General features: G+C 49.9%; 8 protein-coding genes across 8 annotated transcripts; 2 read left to right on the top strand and 6 right to left on the bottom strand.

Moving 5' to 3' along the window:
- Positions 1 to 169: 169 nt before the first annotated feature.
- VPS30 (Vacuolar protein-sorting-associated protein 30) lies at positions 170 to 1,680 on the bottom strand (the record flags this gene model as incomplete). The annotated part of the gene is made up of 2 exons (XM_044845319.1): positions 170 to 1,545; positions 1,596 to 1,680. The coding sequence occupies 2 exons, from the start codon at positions 1,678 to 1,680 to the stop codon at positions 170 to 172; spliced, it is 1,461 nt and encodes a 486-aa protein (XP_044711235.1).
- Positions 1,681 to 2,291: 611 nt separating this feature from the next.
- FPOAC1_000707 (uncharacterized protein) lies at positions 2,292 to 5,348 on the top strand (the record flags this gene model as incomplete). The annotated part of the gene is made up of 1 exon (XM_044845318.1): positions 2,292 to 5,348. The coding sequence occupies one exon, from the start codon at positions 2,292 to 2,294 to the stop codon at positions 5,346 to 5,348; it is 3,057 nt and encodes a 1,018-aa protein (XP_044711234.1).
- A 618-nt stretch (positions 5,349 to 5,966) lies between these two features.
- Positions 5,967 to 7,271, bottom strand: FPOAC1_000706 (uncharacterized protein; the record flags this gene model as incomplete). Its single annotated transcript, XM_044845317.1, has 6 exons — positions 5,967 to 6,080; positions 6,134 to 6,553; positions 6,606 to 6,800; positions 6,863 to 7,041; positions 7,100 to 7,141; positions 7,199 to 7,271. 6 exons carry the CDS (start codon positions 7,269 to 7,271, stop codon positions 5,967 to 5,969), a joined length of 1,023 nt encoding a protein of 340 aa, XP_044711233.1.
- Positions 7,272 to 8,570: 1,299 nt separating this feature from the next.
- FPOAC1_000705 (uncharacterized protein) lies at positions 8,571 to 9,150 on the bottom strand (the record flags this gene model as incomplete). The annotated part of the gene is made up of 2 exons (XM_044845316.1): positions 8,571 to 9,041; positions 9,091 to 9,150. 2 exons carry the CDS (start codon positions 9,148 to 9,150, stop codon positions 8,571 to 8,573), a joined length of 531 nt encoding a protein of 176 aa, XP_044711232.1.
- Positions 9,151 to 9,422: 272 nt separating this feature from the next.
- On the bottom strand, positions 9,423 to 10,003 carry FPOAC1_000704 (uncharacterized protein; the record flags this gene model as incomplete). Its single annotated transcript, XM_044845315.1, has 3 exons — positions 9,423 to 9,478; positions 9,533 to 9,656; positions 9,707 to 10,003. The coding sequence occupies 3 exons, from the start codon at positions 10,001 to 10,003 to the stop codon at positions 9,423 to 9,425; spliced, it is 477 nt and encodes a 158-aa protein (XP_044711231.1).
- A 570-nt stretch (positions 10,004 to 10,573) lies between these two features.
- Positions 10,574 to 11,995, top strand: ATG14 (autophagy protein 14; the record flags this gene model as incomplete). Its single annotated transcript, XM_044845314.1, has 2 exons — positions 10,574 to 11,150; positions 11,199 to 11,995. 2 exons carry the CDS (start codon positions 10,574 to 10,576, stop codon positions 11,993 to 11,995), a joined length of 1,374 nt encoding a protein of 457 aa, XP_044711230.1.
- A 266-nt stretch (positions 11,996 to 12,261) lies between these two features.
- On the bottom strand, positions 12,262 to 15,075 carry FPOAC1_000702 (uncharacterized protein; the record flags this gene model as incomplete). The annotated part of the gene is made up of 1 exon (XM_044845313.1): positions 12,262 to 15,075. One exon carries the CDS (start codon positions 15,073 to 15,075, stop codon positions 12,262 to 12,264), a length of 2,814 nt encoding a protein of 937 aa, XP_044711229.1.
- An 867-nt stretch (positions 15,076 to 15,942) lies between these two features.
- FPOAC1_000701 (uncharacterized protein) lies at positions 15,943 to 20,468 on the bottom strand (the record flags this gene model as incomplete). Its single annotated transcript, XM_044845312.1, has 3 exons — positions 15,943 to 16,595; positions 16,653 to 20,199; positions 20,259 to 20,468. The coding sequence occupies 3 exons, from the start codon at positions 20,466 to 20,468 to the stop codon at positions 15,943 to 15,945; spliced, it is 4,410 nt and encodes a 1,469-aa protein (XP_044711228.1).
- Between the last annotated feature and the right edge of the window lie 116 nt (positions 20,469 to 20,584).

Raw genomic sequence — 20,584 nt, 5'->3', positions numbered from 1 at the left:
CCAGATCCTTCTATACGACATGGCGAGGAGGCTCCCACTCCTACATTGTCATGTCAAAACGCCACCCGCATGCCTAAACTCCGTAACAATTCATCGACTAGAACAATTAGACTGCGCACCGCAAGTATATCACCAGGAAAGAAACTTCTTCTTTTTGTTTTACCCCCCTTTAACTGCCCCCGTTTCGTGCGTTGGACGTCACATTACTGGCGTGAGCAAGCAGAAACTTACAGCATGTCAACGTCAGCTTGCACGCCTTAGTCCAACCATCATCTTGAGCGATGCCGAGTTTGATGCTCACGTCCCCTATTTTGTCACCATCGATCTTGTACGGCAAACTAAGCGGCGTGCCAGTAGCGTCAGTTTGCCTATGCACAAACGCGCCCAGCTGTCGCACAAGCTCTAGGAAGCCCACCATGGCATTGTCAAAACGTCGATGCATAAAGGTAAGCCCAAGGGGCATGTCCCCGGAGCTGTACAACTCGAGAACATGCTTCTTAGGGGGTACACTAGCAGCACGACTGCCAAGTCTGCTCGATGAAGGGCTCGGAACTTCGTATCGGATAATCCTGGACGTGCTGCCCATGGGCTGTGGGTCATAGCCATCAAACCTGTATGCCAATTTGTCCGCGACTGTCACCAGTAATAGCAAAGCATGCCCCCAAGCCGCGTTGATCTCAGGCCAATCCACAGGTTTGTTCGATAAGCGCCCGAGTCGAAGACCATTGATCGTGGCAAAGCTCCCGTCATGGCTGATACAAAAGGTATCGTTATACACATTGGATCGTTGCAACTTCTCCAGGAGTTGTGAATCATTGCTGTACTTGGCGTTGATGCTGTCCCTTTCAGCCTGAAAATCGGCCATTCTGGTAGCAAAATCGTTTCGTTCTCTCCAGAACTTCTCTTCCTCCTTGTCCAGCTGCCGCGACTCTTCTTCAAGGAGTACAAGATCCTCGTCTAGTGAAGTCTTTTCTAACTCTAATTTCTTAAGTTCCTCCATGGCTGCAGTCCTGTCTCGCTCGGCCTTTCGTAGGGCTTCCTCCTGGACCTTCATATCTTCCTCGCTTGGTTTGTTCGTCTTTGCCTCTTTCAGGTGCTTAGCGTAAGAGTCCCTTTCGCGTGAGGCAGTCTCGAGCTTCTTTTGCAAGCCTTCTACAAGCATTTCCGTGCATTCGACGCATATTGGATGATCGATATCAGACCGGGCCGATAGTATGTCGAAAAGACGGTTGATTCTGTCCATTTCGTTTCCCATAGGCGCATCAGGGTTATCCGCATTGCTTTTGCTGGAGCTGGCGCGACGCAGGACTGCTGGTGGTGTAGGACGGTCAGACGATGGGGTTGGTCGAGCCATTTGCGATTCGGATAGTAGTACGAAAGACATCGACGAGTCGCGAGGATGACTTCCATGATTGCGCTTGAACGTTGGCGGCCCTGCATTGCGTGATACCTTGTCATATAGTGACTTCCGCGATTGGTCCTGTGGTTGCGCGAGCGGCGGATTTGGTACAAGCGATTTCTTGAGGGTTTGCGGGGATGCAGAAGCTGCAACGCGAGTTAGAAAGAGTGCCCGAGACATGATGCGGGTAACATACCAACAAGGACATCATAGGCAGCTGGGTTGAGATCCTCGAGGGAACCGTCCAGCCGGAGAGGCTGACGGCATTTTTGGCAATTCATGTTCCGGTTAAGAGATGCGCATGATCTGAATGCTAAAGTCAACTTGGTGCGCCCCTGGAAGAAATAGGAAGTGGAGGCGTTGCAGAGTTGAAGCTGGGAAGTACACAAAGTAAGGTTGGATTAAGGTCGGCCTTAGCGGTGACGTTGTAAATCTATAGCAGCTTCAGTGCGCCACCGAGACTCTTTGTGCATGTGATCAGCATTATTATGGGAGATTGCTGTCACGATGCCTGATGAAGGGGAAATACTTACTAGAGTGAATATGATATGGGATTCGACAGTGTATCTATTACTCTTAAATCGAATTTCCTTCTGCCACATTTACATTAAATCGACAGTTACCTGGAATACCTATCTCATGGAACTTGTAGGTTCCTTTCACCCCCACCAGATGACCACTAAGGGAAAGCACTTTACGCGATGCACGGCCCTCGATCGCGTCGATTCTGCAGTTGCTCCTCCAACCATTCATCATCTGCCAAACAATGTTCAAGGGACGACCCTATGCGCCCCATGAACCCATTATACAGTTATATGCCTGCGCAGATAACCGGCGACTTGAATTATACGACTAAGAAGAAGATAAGTTTATATGAAAGACCGTTATGGCAATGGGGCCGCCTACAAAGAAGAGACGGCATGGCCCTTCGCCTCCCAAGGACGCCCAAGATGAAGACGATGATGACGAGCTTGCGTCACATCCGCAAGAGATCAAAATCCGACGAGATCCGGATATTCAACTTGCACTGAAGCGGGCAAATGCTAATCAAAAACTCCACGCCACCATGGCCCACATCATCGAAAAGTACAGTCGCGACTTTGAAGGCATTGGAGACGAAATCGACATGGCAACAGGAGAAATTGTGGTGAACAATGGTCACTTGCGCAATATGCGTGACGAGGGCGACGTCGAAGGTCTTTGGGTGGAAGGCGAAAGCGACATTGATGAAGATGAAGGAATCCTACTTGGAGATCTCACCGACGAATATTCTGACACCGAAGGACAAGCCAACAAAATCCCTGGTTCTCAACCCGAAAATGAGATTAGCCAGGTGTCGAGGACGAAAGAAAACGACACAGAGGCACATCCGCAAGACCAGAATGGCGGTGTTGAGGGGGCGTCTGATAATGTTTCAAGTACCGCCAGCAGTCAAAATGAAGTACCACAAGACAGGAGTAGAGCGCTACATTCAGAGCTGCCTTACGATGATCCTCGATTAGGGTCTTCATCCTTTGGGCCCATGCATTCACCAGACTTCGGGATGCCTCCATCGGCTTTTGGACCATGGGGAATGATGCCTGGATTCCCTATACAAGCTTGGGGCCGCGATGATATCCCCCCTTACTTCAATATACCACCGAGCATGTCTGGGCCATGGTTTACCGGGGGCAGATATGAGACGGCCAGTAATAGCGGACAAGCTTCTATATGGGGTCGCAACTGGACCAGAAAAACCAAACGAATTGGTTCCATGAAGGGTTCGTTCAAAAGGACGTCTAACAAATATCCTAGCGACGCCGTGGAAGGCGTCGCAGAGGCTCCAGATGGCGATCGTGGATCTGGAACCAAGCTAACAGGAGAAAATTCCAACAAACAGGAGGCTCCATTATCTGATCCAACCATCAACACGAGTGATGAGGAGGAGGATTTCTTATGCTCCGGAACCTCGGATCCGAAGCCCATCGTACAGTCGAGTCCGGTCCCATCAAGCGACAAAGCTCTATCTAAGGATCACAGTTTACATGATCCTCCCCACAAGGTTCTTAAAGAGACCAATGGGAATGCCGTCAAATTGTCACGGCAATCTGATGAGAAGGACAATTCTGATCGGAGACGTTCTAACCGGGCACGAAAGCAGACATCCTATATGGGCAAGATCTCTTGGGATGATGCACGGGAGTTGAAAAAATCGGGGAAGACCTTTACGGTGCGGGTGCGGAGGGCTGATCCGTCTCTACGGGAAGAGTTTCAATCTGTCGATCTCAGTGATAAGGAAACTGAGGGAGAGGGTTCTTTACCTCCTGAGCAGACAGAAATAGATTCGACATCAACAGATGAGGTAGGAACGAGAGTGGCTTGCCAAAACCTGGCTATTCCAGACTCTCAAGGCACGGCGGCCCCATTTGATGGCAGCGCTCCTCGAAGATCACAATCCAAGAACGCCAAGGAACCAAGCCCTTTCACTCACAACATGATTCCGGCAACAGAACTTTCCGACGATGAGGCACCACTCGCTCTTTCGAGAATCAGGGCTCCCAGGTGGCCAAATGGAGTTCCAATGGTAGTCTCTCCTGTACCCGACGTGCCAACTAGACATGACGAACATTCTGCAGAGCCCATTGATGCCACAAGCGCTCCGTCGAGGAACAACGACTCACCATCCCCTGAAGCTGGAGTCATAGTTTACATGGCAAATCACACCACGCAGTCGCTCAAACGAAAGCGTGGAAGACCAAAAGGCTCAACTTCTTCCGCGAAAACAACGCCCTCTAAATCTTCCATTCCAGTACGAGCCAAAGAGGTCAAATCTGCATCACCCACCGCTATCATTGCTTCGGCAACTGGTGACCTCCCTCAATCCATGAAGCGAAAACGGGGAAGGCCAAGGAAATCGGATGTTCTGGCTCCCACTATTCAAGACGAAACAAACAATCCCGTGAAAGAACTCGTGCATGCCGGTGACGAGGTCACCGAGAACGGTCAACATAGATCGAGCGATGAGACTCTAGACAATGAGGTTTCCAAGATATCGCCTCATCTGTCCCATGAACTTAGATGGCTCCTCAAAACCAAACCCAAAGACTCAGCTCCTGATAGAACATGTGACACATTTCTATACAAGTTTGTCCGGCCTCGAAAGGCGAAGGAGACATTGCAGCAAACCAAAAATGATGAAACAGAGGTGCAAGACGTTGCACAGGAAGGGGAGGAAGTTCCAAAAGATATAACGGACAATATACAGGAACAGACCATACTTCAGAAGTCACAAGAACTGATACAAGAAGTCGACACTATCATGGGAGATGTCCCGCAAACTCGCCAAAACTCTGAATCTATCCAAGATTACCAATCATTACCCGCCAGTCCTTCCTCCCTTCCTCACGATGGCGGAACTCCTAACGACAACATGCCTCCAGAAGGTGACGAGCTTGTCGGAAATGACAGTCCTACACTTCATGTAGTCACTGACGACGAAGCTATCGAGAGTGAAGAATCTCTTCCCCTCTTACCACGAGATTTTCCCATTCAAGAAGCTTCGACGCCACAGAAACCGAAAGATACGAGGAGCTCTTTAATAGAGCCGCCATCAAGTTCCCAGAAACCCCATACTCCCCGCCACAGATATATCCACACAAACCGGGCTCCATCTTCACGCCGCTCCCTTCTCTCCTTTGTGTCAGATTCCGATTCAGATACAGAGGGTTCCCGGGATGAGCTGGCTCGAAGAGTCAAATCCCATCCGAAATCGGCAAGCGTCAACCCGTCATCAACGAAGATGCGGAGACCTGCTACTCTGACCAGAGAAATTCATAGGACGCCCAGTAAGAGACGTGTTCATGAGATCTCCAGTCCCATCGGGGTCGTAAAGACACCCGGCGGCACAATAAGAACATGCGGTGTGGGTGGATATCACTGCGGCCGAGATTATTGCTTCACTTGCATTTAAATGACAGCGGCATTACACAGGAGTATTGAAGACGCATTGGGCATATAGAGTGCATTAGCACAAAAGCATAGATTATATAGCCAACGAGCATAGCGCTTTGATCTTATTGATTACTATGCTAGTAGAAACACTGACCCAAAAAGTAACATAATGACATCCGAAGCTAGCTAGAAAAAGCACGGTGTGTTGGTGATTAGATTACCCGTGATACCAATGTGCTATAACCCCCAGGACCTGGAACGCCGAAACCACATTGTCTCATTCCACATCACCCTCGAATCCATTTCTGGGACCAGGGCTGGTTGCGCGAGCTTCCCCTCTCACCGAACCAATCAATTCATGCGTTACGTTTAAGATCTTGAGGTATCATCACATGGCCGAATTTCTCAACGGGGTCGTCCCAAGGGATCCCCCGGACCAGGATCAGCGACATAAGGGGATGGGAATGGATTGATTCGGCAAGAAGATTCTTTCCCTAATACGGGGATCCTATCAGGTGGTGAAGACCGACAAAATGGTGAATTGAAATCTGCCGGCCGAGGGTATCATGGATGAGGGGAATGCCGCGAGATGAACAGTCGTGGATGATGGATCGCGGAACAATGACTTGAGGTACTCTCAAGACTTGCTAGCAGCGCCGTTGGCAGCTGCAAGGTGCTGCTTGAAGACCTCGGGATCCCGGACTGGGTTAAAGTAGGGGTGCGCCTGGGCCTCCTTGGCAGTAAGACGTTCCTGTCTTGCAGTTAGATTTATCGGGACTCCAGATAACGATCTCGTAAACAAACCTGGTGGTCATATCGCAATAGCTTGTCGAGGAAATCAATGGCCTCATTCGAGACAAACCGCTGGTTCTCCGAAGTAACAAAGCTGTGCCAGGGCTTCTTCTGGAATCTGCCTAGAATATCGTCGTACTGCGCATCCAGCTCGATCTCATACTTATCGATGTAGTCGAAAAGATCATCAGTGCCGAGAACCTTGGCGATTTTAACGAGTTGATCGGAGTTGCTGTTGCCGTGGAAGAACGGCTCTTTGCGGAAGATCATGGAGGCAAACATGGCTCCGAGACTCCACATATCAAGGCTGTAATCGTACTCCTGAAAATCGACCAACAGTTCAGGGCCCTTGAAGTAACGAGAGGCGACGCGAACGTTGTATTCGGTACCAGGGTGATAAAATTCGGCCAGACCCCAATCAATCAGGCGAAGCTGTAGACTGTCAGTAAGATGGCAACCAGACGATTGACCTTGGGCGACCAACCTTTCGGTTCTCATGGTCAATCATAACGTTATGAGGCTTGACATCGCGATGCATAATTCCTTTGCTGTGGCAAAAGTCGAGTGCCTTGAGGAGCTCGAAGATGTAGAATCGGACATCAATATCGTTGAACTTGGGGTACAGGCTTCGGAAATCGGTGTTGTTGACGTGCTCGAAAATCAGAGATGGAGTCTTACTCTGTGTACGGTTATGGTTAGCTGGAAAGCCGAAAGGGCTACGAGAGTGGTTAAAGCACGAACCTGCGAGTCGCGAACGACATCAAGCAAGGCGACAACATTGGGGCCGCCAGCCAGGTTCTGAAGGATCTTTATCTCTCGCTTGATCTTCTTCTTCTTGACAGGCTTCAACACTTTGACAACGCACTTCTGATAGTTGACTACATTGATACCCTCAAAGACTTCAGAGTACTTTCCGCGGCCTACAAGTGACACAAAAGTGTTAATGACTCAACGACAATTCCACAATTGTCGACATACCAATCTTTCGGACGACCTCGTAGTTTTCCAGAACACCCCAGCCTGCAAACGTTGGTCAGCTACGTTGTCGGTGAAGCTCTCACGTGGGAGAGGGCATACTGATATTAACACTGTCGTAGTCCCAGTAACTGCGGGGCATGCTCTGGTTGACATCGGCGTAGACACGCGCCATGATGGGCAGGAGAGCGAGGGCGTCGCAAGGGGCGGCGCTGATGATTTAGAGAGGGGTTTTGGTGAATGGCGATGATCGTAAACGGTATTCGAAGCAATACAGATGCTGGTAGAAGAGGCGAGGTGCCGATGTTTATCTTGGCGAGCCCAAGGTCGGAGGCTGAAGGTGAAGAGGCTGGACCTGATTTGACTTGGGTTTGCAAAATCAAGGTGGGATGGCATTTCGAGTCGGGTCCAGCCCAGAACTACCCCGTTGTTTTGGCAGGCGGGCTAGTCCGTGATTGGCTGCAGCGCTTATCGGGTCTTCTGCGATAAGGTATTGAATGGCACGAGCACCCTGAATTCAATCACAAGGCAAGAGCTTGGTCCTGTGGACACAATCTCGACTGCTTGTTTCTAGTTTGACTTGTCTCAATTGAATGCAGTATCACAACAAAAGGCATGGTGGCACATTGACGTGAATAAGAATGGTAAAATGTTACTGAATGTAGTCAAAGGGGCGTCCAATTATGCTGTACATTCATGACTATTGGTTGGTGTATCTATGGTTCTGGAATATAAGGATGAAGTAACAACCACTTGAAGTATCTTAGTAGATAGGAGGAAGACATGCATACACTTAGACTAGCCTGGAGTTGAAGGATGAAGTTGTTCCATTATACTTATCAGAGACGACCCTCTAACTCTGGTCAAGTCCAAGTAAGTTGTATGGGCCACAACATCGATACGCCTTTCAGCATGTATCTGCTTCCGTCATTTTCTTGTCGACATTAAAAAGTTGAATCACCAGTAGCTAACAACGTTCTCATAAGTCCAAATACCCATTATTTCATGACCATACTGTGCAGTCACATCGGACAGGGATCTGTCCCAGTTGAGTTCAAAACCTATAGTTCAAGGTTAGCCGCATGAACAGATGTGGCTTTGCAATCGATAACCAGAAAAAAGTTCCATATTTCAGAGAGAAGATTAATTGCTCGACATTTCGGGCCTGCAAAGGTGTCAGCATCAGCGAAAGCTGATGCCTCCTACACCTCCAGTCCCGATCCGACTAAGGATGACGATACAAGGGTTTTCATCATGATGAGAAATGCTCGAAGTAATAGAGAAAAGTACTTACATTTTATCATGTGTGACAAATCATGATACATGTTTTCACTGATCAGGTTTATCTCGAGTCCATTCGGCATCGCGTTGTAACACGACATCTTACCCCCAGACCAGCTGAGCTGCCTTGGGTAGTGAAATAGGTTTAGCGGATGATGGCACCTTTTCATCATAATGTGCCATGGACTTGGACTTAGTCATACTCAAGCGAGTCCAGGCCTTTGTCAACAATATCCCATGTTCGTTTTCGAAGGTCAGGTTTCGGTTCGGGACGTTTAGCTGCCTTCTTCTTCTTTCGCTTCTTATTGCTGTGGAAGGATGTTGGCAACACGTTTGCGGTTTGTGGGGGAGCAGCGATATTGTCACCCGGGTCTACAGGCTCGCCCGTCATTGTGTCTGCCTTTCTCTTGAGCTGTTCGGCCTTCTCCTTCTCTTTGCGTAGAGCTTCAAGTTCAGAGTGTCGAAATATTTCGATTTGCTCGTCCGTCAAAGTTCTTTTCACACCATCCGGATAATAGCCTAAGCCATCATCTTCTTCTTCCCAAGCATCGCTAGTGGCGTCATCTTGAATGTGATCTTGGCTTGGTGTCTCAATGAAGTCGGATCCAAAGGAAGCGAGGGCTGCTTGTGAGAAGTGGGCTTCGTGGAAAGCAAAGAGGTCATCCTAGAGTAGTTAGTATAGCGCCGCGTAGATAAGGTTGAAGTAGGCATACATGAGAGACACTTGGTATACCACACATACCTATTGCCTTTGCATTTTTGGATTGTGGCATGTCGAGGTTTTTTTTCTGACGCGATGTCAAGATTTGAAATAAGATTTGGCGAGATTAGGGAGACGCGACAGCTGGAGCTGTAATTACGTCACGTGTTGCTGTGAACCGTGTAGCTGGAACAAAACGGAAGGAAATAAGAGCCAGAATAAGGCTTTGGTAAGGATGTGTGGTTATAGTGCCAAAAACGTTTGGTATGGATGTTTGGGCAAAGGATGTCTTTGCATGGGAATGCAACTCAAGTCGAAAAACTGAAAGCCTGAAAAGTGCAAGGCTCACAGGGATTTGAGAAGAGCTAACGCATTCTCAAAGGCTCTCACAACTTGTTCGTCTATGGGAATGTCAGTTTATTCAATGAGAGAAGCGTTTAGTAGAATAATCTTACAGTGCTGCTGTTTTCGTTCCATCTTGTCTTCGGCAAGATTCACAAAGCGTCTTCGAGTTTGTAAGCGCTTTGCTGCCCGTTCATCATCATGTGCTGATGCTGCGGCTGCCCAGACTTTGAAATACTATAAGCACATTAGCTTCGTCGCAGGTCACAAAATACATAAAATGTTACTTTTGCAAGAGCATCTGCCTCTTTCAAAATCTCACGCTCTTGGTCGTCGGCCTCGCGCAAAGCGTTCTCATAACGCGCTTCGAATTCATCCCAGTCGAACGGCTCAAGAACGCCTGGTGTGTCTGGCGAGTCACCGTTGCTGGCTTGTCGATCTATCTGCGGTTCAGGTGTCCTGCTGTTGACATACGGGTGTCTTTGCGTGTTGCTCATGTTGGCTTCCTGAGAGTCGGAAATCTTCAATCTGCCTTTGCTTTGATGATCCTCGCCGTATTCTTGCGGTGGAAGTGGTGAATCCATGTTAGATAGACACGTCGCGCTGGATCGCCAGGGTTATTGTCGCCCAAGCAACAAGGGTCGTGCGATGCATGTAAGTGAGTACTTGTTCACTTTGGTGTTGTCAAATGATAATAGTCGTGAGATACTCGGGATCCGAATTTCTTGACGTATGAGAAGATGAGAAGTTTCTTTTGTTTTCGAGAAAAAAAAAACAGATGTCATTCAAAATTTCAAGAGGCGCAACAAGCAGACCGACCATCTTGTACCTGCCGATCAACAATGAAAGTCATGAAGAAGCGGGCCTGGTAGTGGATGCTCCTGCATAATTTGGTTAACGATGGAAGGTGCCTGGAAATGTGGCTTACATTCATGCGCCACAGTCCTCTTCGTTCACCTCGTGACTTGATCTTCACTACACTTACAGTCATCTGCCTTTCGTTCACCTTGCAAACAAATAAACAACTTGACCGTATAAACATGCTCACCTTCTTTTCCCATTCGATTCCGGAAGGCTGAGAATAGCCACTCTGATCGTCTTCAATATCAGATAAAGACAACCACTTCATAACAAGTGGCGATAACATAGCCAAGATGGATTGCGATATCTGTCATCGCAGCCATGACGCCAAGCGTCTCCCATTTCTTTGCACCGTGGATGCGAGAGGGGCACTTTACGATGGTCGTCTTGAGAACGTGATGGCTCTTATCGAAAATGAAGATCTCCAGAAACAAATCAACCATCTTCTCCATGAGACAAACGCTCCGACCAAGGACCGTAAGGATACCTTACAAGCGCAGCAGCGGACAGCGGAAGATAGAACTACTCAGATTTTGGCTGCTGCTGATAAGCTCAGAAATGATATCAAAGCTGCTAAAGAAGAGATTCAAGCCCGAAGAGCCGCCCTTTCGCGACGCAAGTCCGATATCGCTGCTATATCCGATGGACTCATTGAGCGCAGGATGAAACGGCAGAAGTCGGTGGAAAGGGAAACCGGCATGCACAAGTACCGCTGGACTAAGTGTGCAGATGAATTGGCTCGCACCCGGTCTTTCCTCTGCATAGAAGCAGCTCAACTATATGGACTAAAGCGGATTAAAGAAGGGTCGCCTAGTAAATACGGGTATTACCTGGGTGGAATCCCAGTCGTCGATTTGACGGCCATGAATTGTGAGTTACGCCATCTCTTCTCAAAATTGTTTTGTTAACACCGTCCAGCATCAACACCGGAGATGATATCTACATCGCTCAGTCACATTTGCCAGATCTTGATACTTGTGTCACATTATCTCTCCATTCGGCTTCCTGCTGCCATCACTCTCCCCCATCGCGACTATCCCCGACCAACAATTTTTAACTTGCCTGCCTCTTACAGACCTGGAGATCCAGTCTTTCCCAGCCAGACTTCTGTGGCGTCCCCATCTAACACAACGGACACGGAGTCTCAACGTGTCTCTCGACCAAGGCCTCTTTTCATAGACAAGCCACTGTCTCAACTAGCCAAGGAAGATCCCGCCACGTTCTCCTATTTCATCGAGGGCGTGACTTTGCTTGCTTATAATATTGCTTGGGCTTGCAATACACAAGGCGTGTCGATTGGCGACAAAGCTCTTTTCGAGGATATGAGCAATATGGGTCGCAACCTGTACAGTCTTCTCATCAATCATCAATCTACTGGGAAAGAACCAGACACACTGAAAAACGAAGTCGATGGTCAAATTAGCCGTTTTGGGCAGTACTCTCATGGTACAACTTTTTACCATCTTGGTGGAGCAGAAGGCACCGAGTTCAGCAAAAACTTCAAGCTTCCTAACCCAATGAAACTTGCCGACAAACTCAAGAAGAAGCTGCTCAGCGAAGCACCTACCCCTGACTGGGAAGTCCTAGATGACGATGCATGGAAAGTTGAAGAGGAGCTTGCAGATGGGGGCCAAGTTAACAAAAACATATTGACAGGAGACAAGAGCTCCCCACGCCGAGGGACAAGCGGCTGGATGAGGGTCAAGAATAGATGAGTGTGCAATGTATATATATATATTGCTCTTGTTCAATCGGTGGTTATAGAATCAGTTCTTTCACAAGTCCTAAGTTTCGCACCATGAAGTCCTCGTCAATCAAATACAGGTACAGTCCAAAACTCCTTCGCTGTTAAACAAATCATCATGTCGTAACCGGTACAATTAAGCCAGTCCTTCCTTTATAGTATTCCATCGCGCCTTTCCTCCGAACGTATTCTCGTCAGCGAACATAGGTTCGCTTGTTGGTCATGGTGACGGGTTTTTTATTCCTCGTCCTCGTCCTCGGTCGTTCTGCCTGCGACCTGGTCTCGTAAATGGCTTGGGATGCCTGGTAGGATCTTGAGCCCGTCCTTCTTTTGACTCGAGCCGGGCGTGCCGAAGATTGCTTCGGCAGCCGCTCTTACGCTGCCATCTTTGATACGTGGCATTGGCGATGGTGTGTTGGGTTGGCTGGGAGTGCCTTGTCGGTGAGGTGTGTTGGGGGAAGGGCGAACCGGTGTAGCTGGTTTCTTGCTTTGGTGAAATAGGCTCGGTTTTTTGTTTCTTCGAGCTTCCTGCTGCGCTTTGATCTGTGCCTGCTTCTTCTCCTCGAAGGCGGCCTTCTGCTCAGGAGTTATAGTAGTAGGGGAGGGAGCTGCCGCTGGTATGGGCGCTGGTGGTTGTGTGTTGGTTATTTGGTTGCCGCCGGGAAGCATAAGTCCCCCCATCAAGATGGGGGCGACCGCCTGCTGTTGGTTCTTTGTGTTGCTTGAGGCCGCGGTCTTGGGCGAAGCATTGGTGGGAGAGGGCGCCTCCTGGATGGGGACATGTTGAGCCCGTTTGGGCTCAGGCGCCATTTGCTCGGTGGACGGGGACCGAGCCCGCTTGGACTGAGACGCAACTTCCTCGGTGGTTGTAGATGGAGTGGGCGTGGGTTGAGGAGGAGGCTGGCTGGGATTGTGTCGGGATCCCTGGGCCCTCGGTATCAAGATCCTGCGATGGCGGATCTCTTCAACCGGTGCTTGAGGGCCCATGCCAGCATCTTCCTCGTCCCTCGCGTCCTCCATCTCGGTGTCGAACGCTGCCTCCATCTCCATTTCGAGGTCTTCCTGTTCCTGCTGGGACATGCCATAGTCTGCTGGAACGGTCTGCTGGGAGACCTCGAAACGGAAGATAGAGGCCTGCGGTGGTGGACGCTGGTGGAACTCCGGGAGGGGGAATTGCGGAACGGAGAGAGCCTGGGTAGGCGCGGCGACGTGGTCAATGACCATCTGTGACTGCTTACCACAGAACTCATCCTCATCGAGGAGAGCTGCCAACGCCTCCCATGAGGCCTCTTGGATCATCCGCTCCTGCTCCTCCTCCTCCTCCTCCGTAAGAGGTTCCATACCTGCCTCCTCCATCTCGCAGTCGACGGCCTGCGACGAAGTCAGTACCTCTACCTCACCTTCGCCTTGCTCTTCCATCTCCACATCCTCGACTTGGCGATCATCGATCGCCATCTCATCCCAAACCTGTTCATCCACCTCATCGACACTGTTCAGCAGAGCATCAATGGCGACATCGAGTTCGGTGGGGTCCCAGGAGGGAGAGATGCAAGGAGCGATTTGGAAGAGCCCCTGGTGAAGGCTTTCCTCCCGGCCGTCCTCACTTCCATTCGCCGCTGTGAAAAGGAGTTCTTCGGGGATATCGGGGATCCCTGGAATCTCGTGGCCGTAAGAAGTGGCAGAACCGGCGGCCTGCTTGGGCGATGGCGGTCGTTGTGTGGGTTCATGGCCCGCCGGTTCTGCAAAAGGAACAATGGCTTGGGGAGGGAGCTCTTCTTCAGAGGGGAAGATGGGCTCATCGACGACGCGGGAAGAGGAGACGACACCAATGACGCCAGGAGATGGGAGAGAGGGCGGAGGGCTGAAAGCCTCGACGACCTCCTGCCGAGGAGACACTGTGCTAGGCGCAGGCTCTCGAACAGGAGGCGTCTCTCTGCCAGGTGTGATGGTGGTGGTGTTGACAGCAGCGTCGGCAGTGGTGGTGGCGGGTGAAGAAGCTGGCTTCTTCGGTGTCGTCTCGCGAGGGGAGGGGAGAGAAGGAGATGATGGAGAGGAGCCAGTGAGAGCTGGCTCAGACGGTTCGACTTGCGTCTGAACAGGGGACTCAGCCAAGTCAGACTGAACACCGGGAGAAGGGGGGATCTCGGCGATCGGAATGACTGGCGTCTTCATCGCCCTGTCATCAGCAAAGTCGGTCGGGTCCGACTGAGTGCTCTGGTCCACTGGCACGACCACATAGCGCTGAGTCAAGAATTGCTTCTTGCTCAGGCCCCTCTCTTCGGCCAGCAGCTCAGTCTCTTGCCGGTGAGTTAGAGCTGACTGGCGTCTGAGGATGGGCTGTGGTCGCCTCTTGCTGATAGCTTTCCAGATGGCGATCTCGTTCTCATCTACGAGCTTCTGCATCAGCAAAGAGGCCTGCTCCAGTCTCCTCTGCTCCGCTACAACCCTCTCTTCTTCCTGCCGTCGGGCCTGTCTCTCTTCTTGATCCTCCTGCACCAACTTCTTTATCCAGGCTTCTGCGCCGGATTCACCGAGGTCTGAATCCCAGTCCCTCCCGGCAAAGGGAGCAGGGAACAGAGTCTCGGCGTCGAAGTTGGAGTCGGCTTGAATACGAAGAGAAACAAAAGTTTCTCTAACGATTCGCACCAACTGGCTCACCGCGAAAGCGGCACTGGGAGCCCATGAAACAATGTTTGGCATGGAGAGGATGGCCCAGGTCTTGACAGAATATTCCACCATGGGGTTGCCCATACCCCCATAGGTGTGGTAGTCTTCTGCCCAGATGAGTCGCAAGAGGATCATGGGGATGATGGTGATTGTAGAGAGGATGGCCATGGGCAAGGTGGCCATACACTCTCCGTGCATCCCCGCGAAGAAGAGAAAGAACGGCAACGTCGTGAACCGTGTGAGGTAGATTAACGCCTTGATCATAACGAAAAAGACGTTGTGGTACTGCTCGTCGAAGCAGTTCCCCATGTTGAATGGGGAATCCCACTCGCAGTCGTCCTTGAGTGGGAGCCACAACCATGAAGGAAGATCTGTGGTCTGCATGGTGTCGGTTTCTGTGGTCTCTGCGGGTGACTGTTAGCTTTTCCGCAACGTCACACTATAGTATATACAAAGCCGAGATGAATATGAAGAGGAAAGTGCGTATAAAATTTCATGATAATGAGGGGAGACTCACTGGTATCGCGGTGTGTGTGGTTGCTGGTTCTTCAAGTGTGATACTTGGGAATGCTTCTGTGATTGCTTGGGGAATACTTGGGAAATGCTTGGGAAATGCTTTGGGAATGTTTGGGTAAACTGAAGAAGGGGGAGAAAGCAAAGTGTGAAGAAGAAGAAGGTGAAGAGAGGCTAGGCAAACGGCAAACGCAAGGTCAGTGTTTATTGTGAATTAGAATCTTGGTTAACAGTGATTGACACTGGCGAGCACTGGACAATCACTTGCCTGGCAGCTGGCAACGGCCGTCAGTACAATCATATCGGAAACCGTATCTCTGTGGACAATAGCATCAGGTCTATTCTAAAATTAATTGTGGGCAAACATAGCAACGTGCAAACACTGAGGTTTGCAGTGTTCATCAATTGTTCGGTATGATCATTGATATTCATTCTTGAGGGTGATTTACATTCAAACAATGCGACTGGTGACAATCGTCTTTGTGTGCAAAAACAAGACGATATCAAAATGAAAGGGACTGGAAAAAAGAGAGACATTTATATCGATATTGGTTAGAATCAACCCCTTTATTATTAAGCATCTCCTTGTCGATGATGCTGCAAGTCAATGCTGTATATATGCTAATGACAAAGACAAAAACCACACCAAGGTATCTAATTCCAAACAACGCCAATGCTTGGTTCCCATATACTCCTAGTCCCGTCATCACTCATTACATCTGTTGTATCTGACTAAAGCTAAGCCTTACGGCCTCTCGCAATTAATCGCCCCTGTAACTCCACCATCACATCATCCCACTGTTCTTCGCCAGCTCCAACAGTCTTGCCGATTCGTGTTATAAGGAAATCGGCCACCTTGGGGACATTGAAGTGCTCGCCATACACTACTTTGGCCTCAGGTTTAAGAGTCATCTCAAGGCCGTGCCCATCTATTTGAGTGTGGAGGTTCAACTTCACTTCCACGCGGCTCTCCAACGGCACGAGCAACAGGGATGTCGTAATCGATATACTTGAGTCGGAAGTCCTTTGTACTGTAGTGGGAAATGTGGCATTGAGTCGTCCAATTTGCGACGAAACAACGCTCGCCTTATTCCAGGCAGCCTGGACACTCCTCAAAAGATGAGAAACTTCAGTGCGATTATGCGGAAGCGCACGAGCGTAGTCGCGAATCGTTTGTAGAAAGAACTCCTTCTCCGCAGTCTTTGGGAGCGGGTTTTGTTCCCGGTTGACGGCAATGTACCAGAGATTGATTGTTGAATTGGGTTGGTGCTCTTGGAATGCGGTGATATCGAAAACAATTTCAATCTCACGCTTATATGACATAGATAAAACAGTACCAGAGATGCCTGTCACTGTCCAGCCATGTTGCTTCTCAATAGCATCAACTCGAGCTATGCATAAAATTAGTTATCGTCCGTCAACGATTTCTAAAAAATAAATAGACGCACCTTTGAGGCTGTTAACCTCCTTGCTCGTCCAGCCACGGCACTCTTCTCGAATCCTTTCAGACTCTGCGATATCATCGACGCAATTCTGCTTCTGAACATTCAAGTCTTCAACCTCGACTTCCGAAGCTTGGAATTGTTTCCTCAGTTCTGCGATTCGTTTCTTTTTATACTCGACATCTTCGTCAAGGGAGGCCAGCTCGTCGCGGGCAGCTTCTAGATCGGCAGGATCGCAGTCGGCAATCTCTCGAGCAACCTCTTCAAGATTATCACTCTCTTCCACGAGTGACTTGTAGCGCTCCACGATGGCAGGCAGAACAGAGTCAAGGAGACTCTTCTGCTTATCCAGAAGCTCCTTATCGGATTCCATGCCTTCGTCAATGCCCACAAGACCTTGCTTCAGGCCCTCTTGTAGCTTCATTCGCCATTCGTACCACATAGCCTTGCTCAGAAGACGAGCGTGATTCTTGACATTCATGAATTGCTTGTCCATCAAAGTCTTGACGTCAGGTGTGGCCGCCATATACTCTTTAAATAACTGAGGGTTGTCCTCAAAAGTGTCGGTCTCGATCTCTTTGACAATCCTGCGACCCTCGGAGATATACTTCTTCAACTCACGACAAGAGTGCTGATATAGTTCAAGCATTGGCACTGTACATGCACCAGCGACAACGCATCGCTCAAGCGAAAGGTCCTCTTCATCTTCGTCGAGAAATCCATCTTCGAGAGTTCCAGGTGCTTGCGTGTGACGACGCTTTGTGGTTGTCAGTTCCATAAAGCGGATAGAAGTCATGTTCAGGAAATCCTGGAGATGAATTCTTTCTCCATCTGCTTCAACCTCTGCTTCAACTTCGTCCTCCATTTGCTCAGCATCCTCTACGGGCGTCTCATCAAAATCGACTTGATGACCAGGTCGGTCGTCTACAACATCCTTGAACCTTCCCTGGTGCCTTGGTGTTGTTGCCGCGTCAGATTTTGCTGGTGAGGACAGTGTCGGTGTGACGGTATTTGGAAGCAGGCTTTTTCGAAATGAAAGATTCAGCCTCCCGGTAGTTTCTTCTTTAGAGGGTGGCTGCTGGAGCCTGATGTTCTTTACGGGGCTCCCCTGGTGTCCTTTGAGTCTCTTTACGCCATAATTTTCTTCGGCCTCTTCCTCGTCATCAAGCTCATTCGGTCTCTTGCCTAGAAGGCCCTTGGCACTCCCAACATGAAGACTCTTGCGGCCCTTCAGCGGCTTACGTTTAGGGCTCAATCTGTCGATCATCTCCCGCAAGTTAAGCGTGGCTTCAACGCCGTCAGCTTCCCGTTCAAGAATCCTCCTGCGGTTTTCTTTTTCCTCTTCTTCCCGAGCTTCACGGTCCATATCCTGCGTCATCTCTTTGGGATCTTCGAACATAACACCGCGCTTTCCAGGCACAAAATTGTTAGCCACGTCGCCAATCGAGCCCCGGCGGTCAAACAGCGCAGTGACCTGAGGTGACCCAAGTCCAGGTCGGTCTGCACCAAGTCCTGAGAGTTGCCGTTGAGGTGTCAACGTGACTGTCGGGGTTCGGCTGCCATTTCTGGAGTTGTTTTGGAAGAGGGTCTTCTTGGGTGTGGGCTTGACAGGCGATGGGGTCCTAGAGTCAGCTCTAGCGATTCTGGCAGACGACGGTCGTTTTGAAGACACGGAACGAGGGTCACGCTGTCTGGAGCGAGGAGTAGCCGTCCGTTCTGATACAATTGAGTCGAGCTGGGGTGTGGCTGGTTTGGCGGATGCCGGAGTCCTAACTTTGGCTGACTGCGGTGTTGGTGTTGCCTTCACAGGCGAGGGCGTCCTAGAGTTCCGAGAGGCTCGTTGTGGCGTTGGAATCTTTGGGTTAACGGCACTTCGCAAAGCACTCGCCGGAGATCTCGAGGGCCGAGGGCTTGGAGTTGTGGTTTGTTTCTCGCTTGCAGTAGGGGGTTGAAGATAATCACCGGCAGCACTCTTGCTTATAACGGCCTCAATTGCTTCGTCTGGGTTGGCCGCGCTATCAGCTTCCTCTTCCATAACTCGCTTGCCCAAATCTCGTGAGCCACCTGTCACTTTACTGATGATGCTCCCAATGGCGGCAGTCATGTCCATTCCCATGGTAGCATCGCCTTCTTCGTCCTCGTCGTCTTCTGGATCATCATCATCCGGTTTTGAAAGTATTTGGCCGACCGCAAGTGTCATGTCCATCGGAGCTTCATCGTCGTTCTCATCGTCAGGTTGGGAGACTGTGCCCCTGGGGGAAGCAGCGATGCTCTTTCTCTTGTTTTTCGCCAGGACCCCACCAATGACAGTGGTAAGCTCCATCGACATGTTCTCGTTACCGTCCGAATCGTCGTCGTCTTCTTCAATTGGTGCTGGGCGTTGGATACCGCCGATTGCAGTTGTAAACTCCATAGTAGCTTCTTCCATTGGGGCATCGTCTTCTTCCTCTTCTTCGTCATCAACAGGGGTGCTCGCGTTTTGGTGCGGACTGACAATACCGCCAAATGCGCGTGTGACATCCATCGACATGTCTTCGTCTGGGTTGTGCTCTTGCGAAGGACGTTTAAGAATGCCCCCCACCACACGAGTAACATCCATAGACATGTCTTCGTCTGGGTCATATTGTCGAGTTGGTTGGGGCTTGAGTATTCCGCCGACTGCACGTGTCATGTCTATGTCCATGTCCATACTCATGTTTGTTTCTGTGGCATCATGGATGCTTTGTTTCGGTTGGGGGCGAGACGGCGGTGGCAGATTTTCTTGGTCCTTGGCAGCAATGTTTTGCTTATTTGCATCTTTGCCCCATCCAAACGAGGGAATAAATTCTTCGTCGTCATCAAAATCGTCGTCGTCTTCGTCGTCCTCGAGTTGTTGGTTGCCAGCTCTTCGCGCAGCCTGTCTGAGCGCTTCGTCTAATGTAGATGACTCTCCATCATCAAAATTGACTGACCGATCCGAGGCAGCTGTTGTTCCGGTGACATCGTCGATTGTCATCATCGTTCCGTCGTCGGACTCGCTACTATCATCATCGCCATCCTCCTCAACATCAGCAACCTCTTCGACCGCATCTGCAGGCTCAGAATCTGAACTATAGAGTGTTGTCGCAGTATCGTCATCAGATTCGTGAAAGTCGATTTGAGGAGGACCGGAGCTTCGTCGGTTTTTCTTGTCTTCTTCTTCCCGTTCCCTTTGCTGTGCTGCGGCGGAGTTTCGTCTTGTCGAATCGGTGGACGTTGTTGAATCCTGATTGAATTCAACTTCGTGGAAGGTGTGTAGAGTTGCTTCAGCGGCGAAAGACACGCGACGGTTGGCAAGCGATTTGCGACGAGCATCACGACGCTCCCGCTCCTCACGCTCTCGTGCTGCGGCTTGCTGTTCTTCTTCTGTCTTGAGAGCAATCTTGGATCCGCTAAGAGTAGGGGTCGAAAACTCTTGTGTCGGCTCTCTGAAAGCATTAAAGTTCGACTGTCTTGGCTTCAGGGGGGGTATCTCGGGAATTGGCATGGTTGGTTTAAGAATTGAACGCGGGGCTTTCGTAGGGGCAGCAATGGACTGAGTTTATTAGTATATTGCATTGGATTAAATAATAGATAATAAGAATCATGTCTCACAGCTCGCCTGTTGCCGTTGGCTTTCATAAGCGCATCCAGGCCACCAGGACCCAAACTCTTGCTTCTCGACTTTTTGCGACTCGCAGCCAACGAACTCGTGACGTCGGTTGTCGCATTCTCTTTTGCAAAAGCTTTATTAACATCTGTATGGGCACCGATTGACCTGCGCGTGCGCCGCGTAGCGGGCAGAGTGGCATCACCGGGCGCCATGGTAGATGATTAAATTGCTGAGTCTTGTCTGAATCAAGTTCAACCCCAGCATGAAGCGCGATGGCGATAAACTGATAGTGGGCTGTTACTAGCAATGCGTTAACTTAGTACAACCA

The sequence above is a fragment of the Fusarium poae genome, chromosome 1 (genome assembly GCF_019609905.1).
Source record: "Fusarium poae strain DAOMC 252244 chromosome 1, whole genome shotgun sequence".
Taxonomy (NCBI): domain Eukaryota; kingdom Fungi; phylum Ascomycota; class Sordariomycetes; order Hypocreales; family Nectriaceae; genus Fusarium; species Fusarium poae.
The sequence above is the reverse complement of the archived record's forward strand: the minus strand, read 5'-3'. Positions and strand labels throughout refer to the sequence as shown.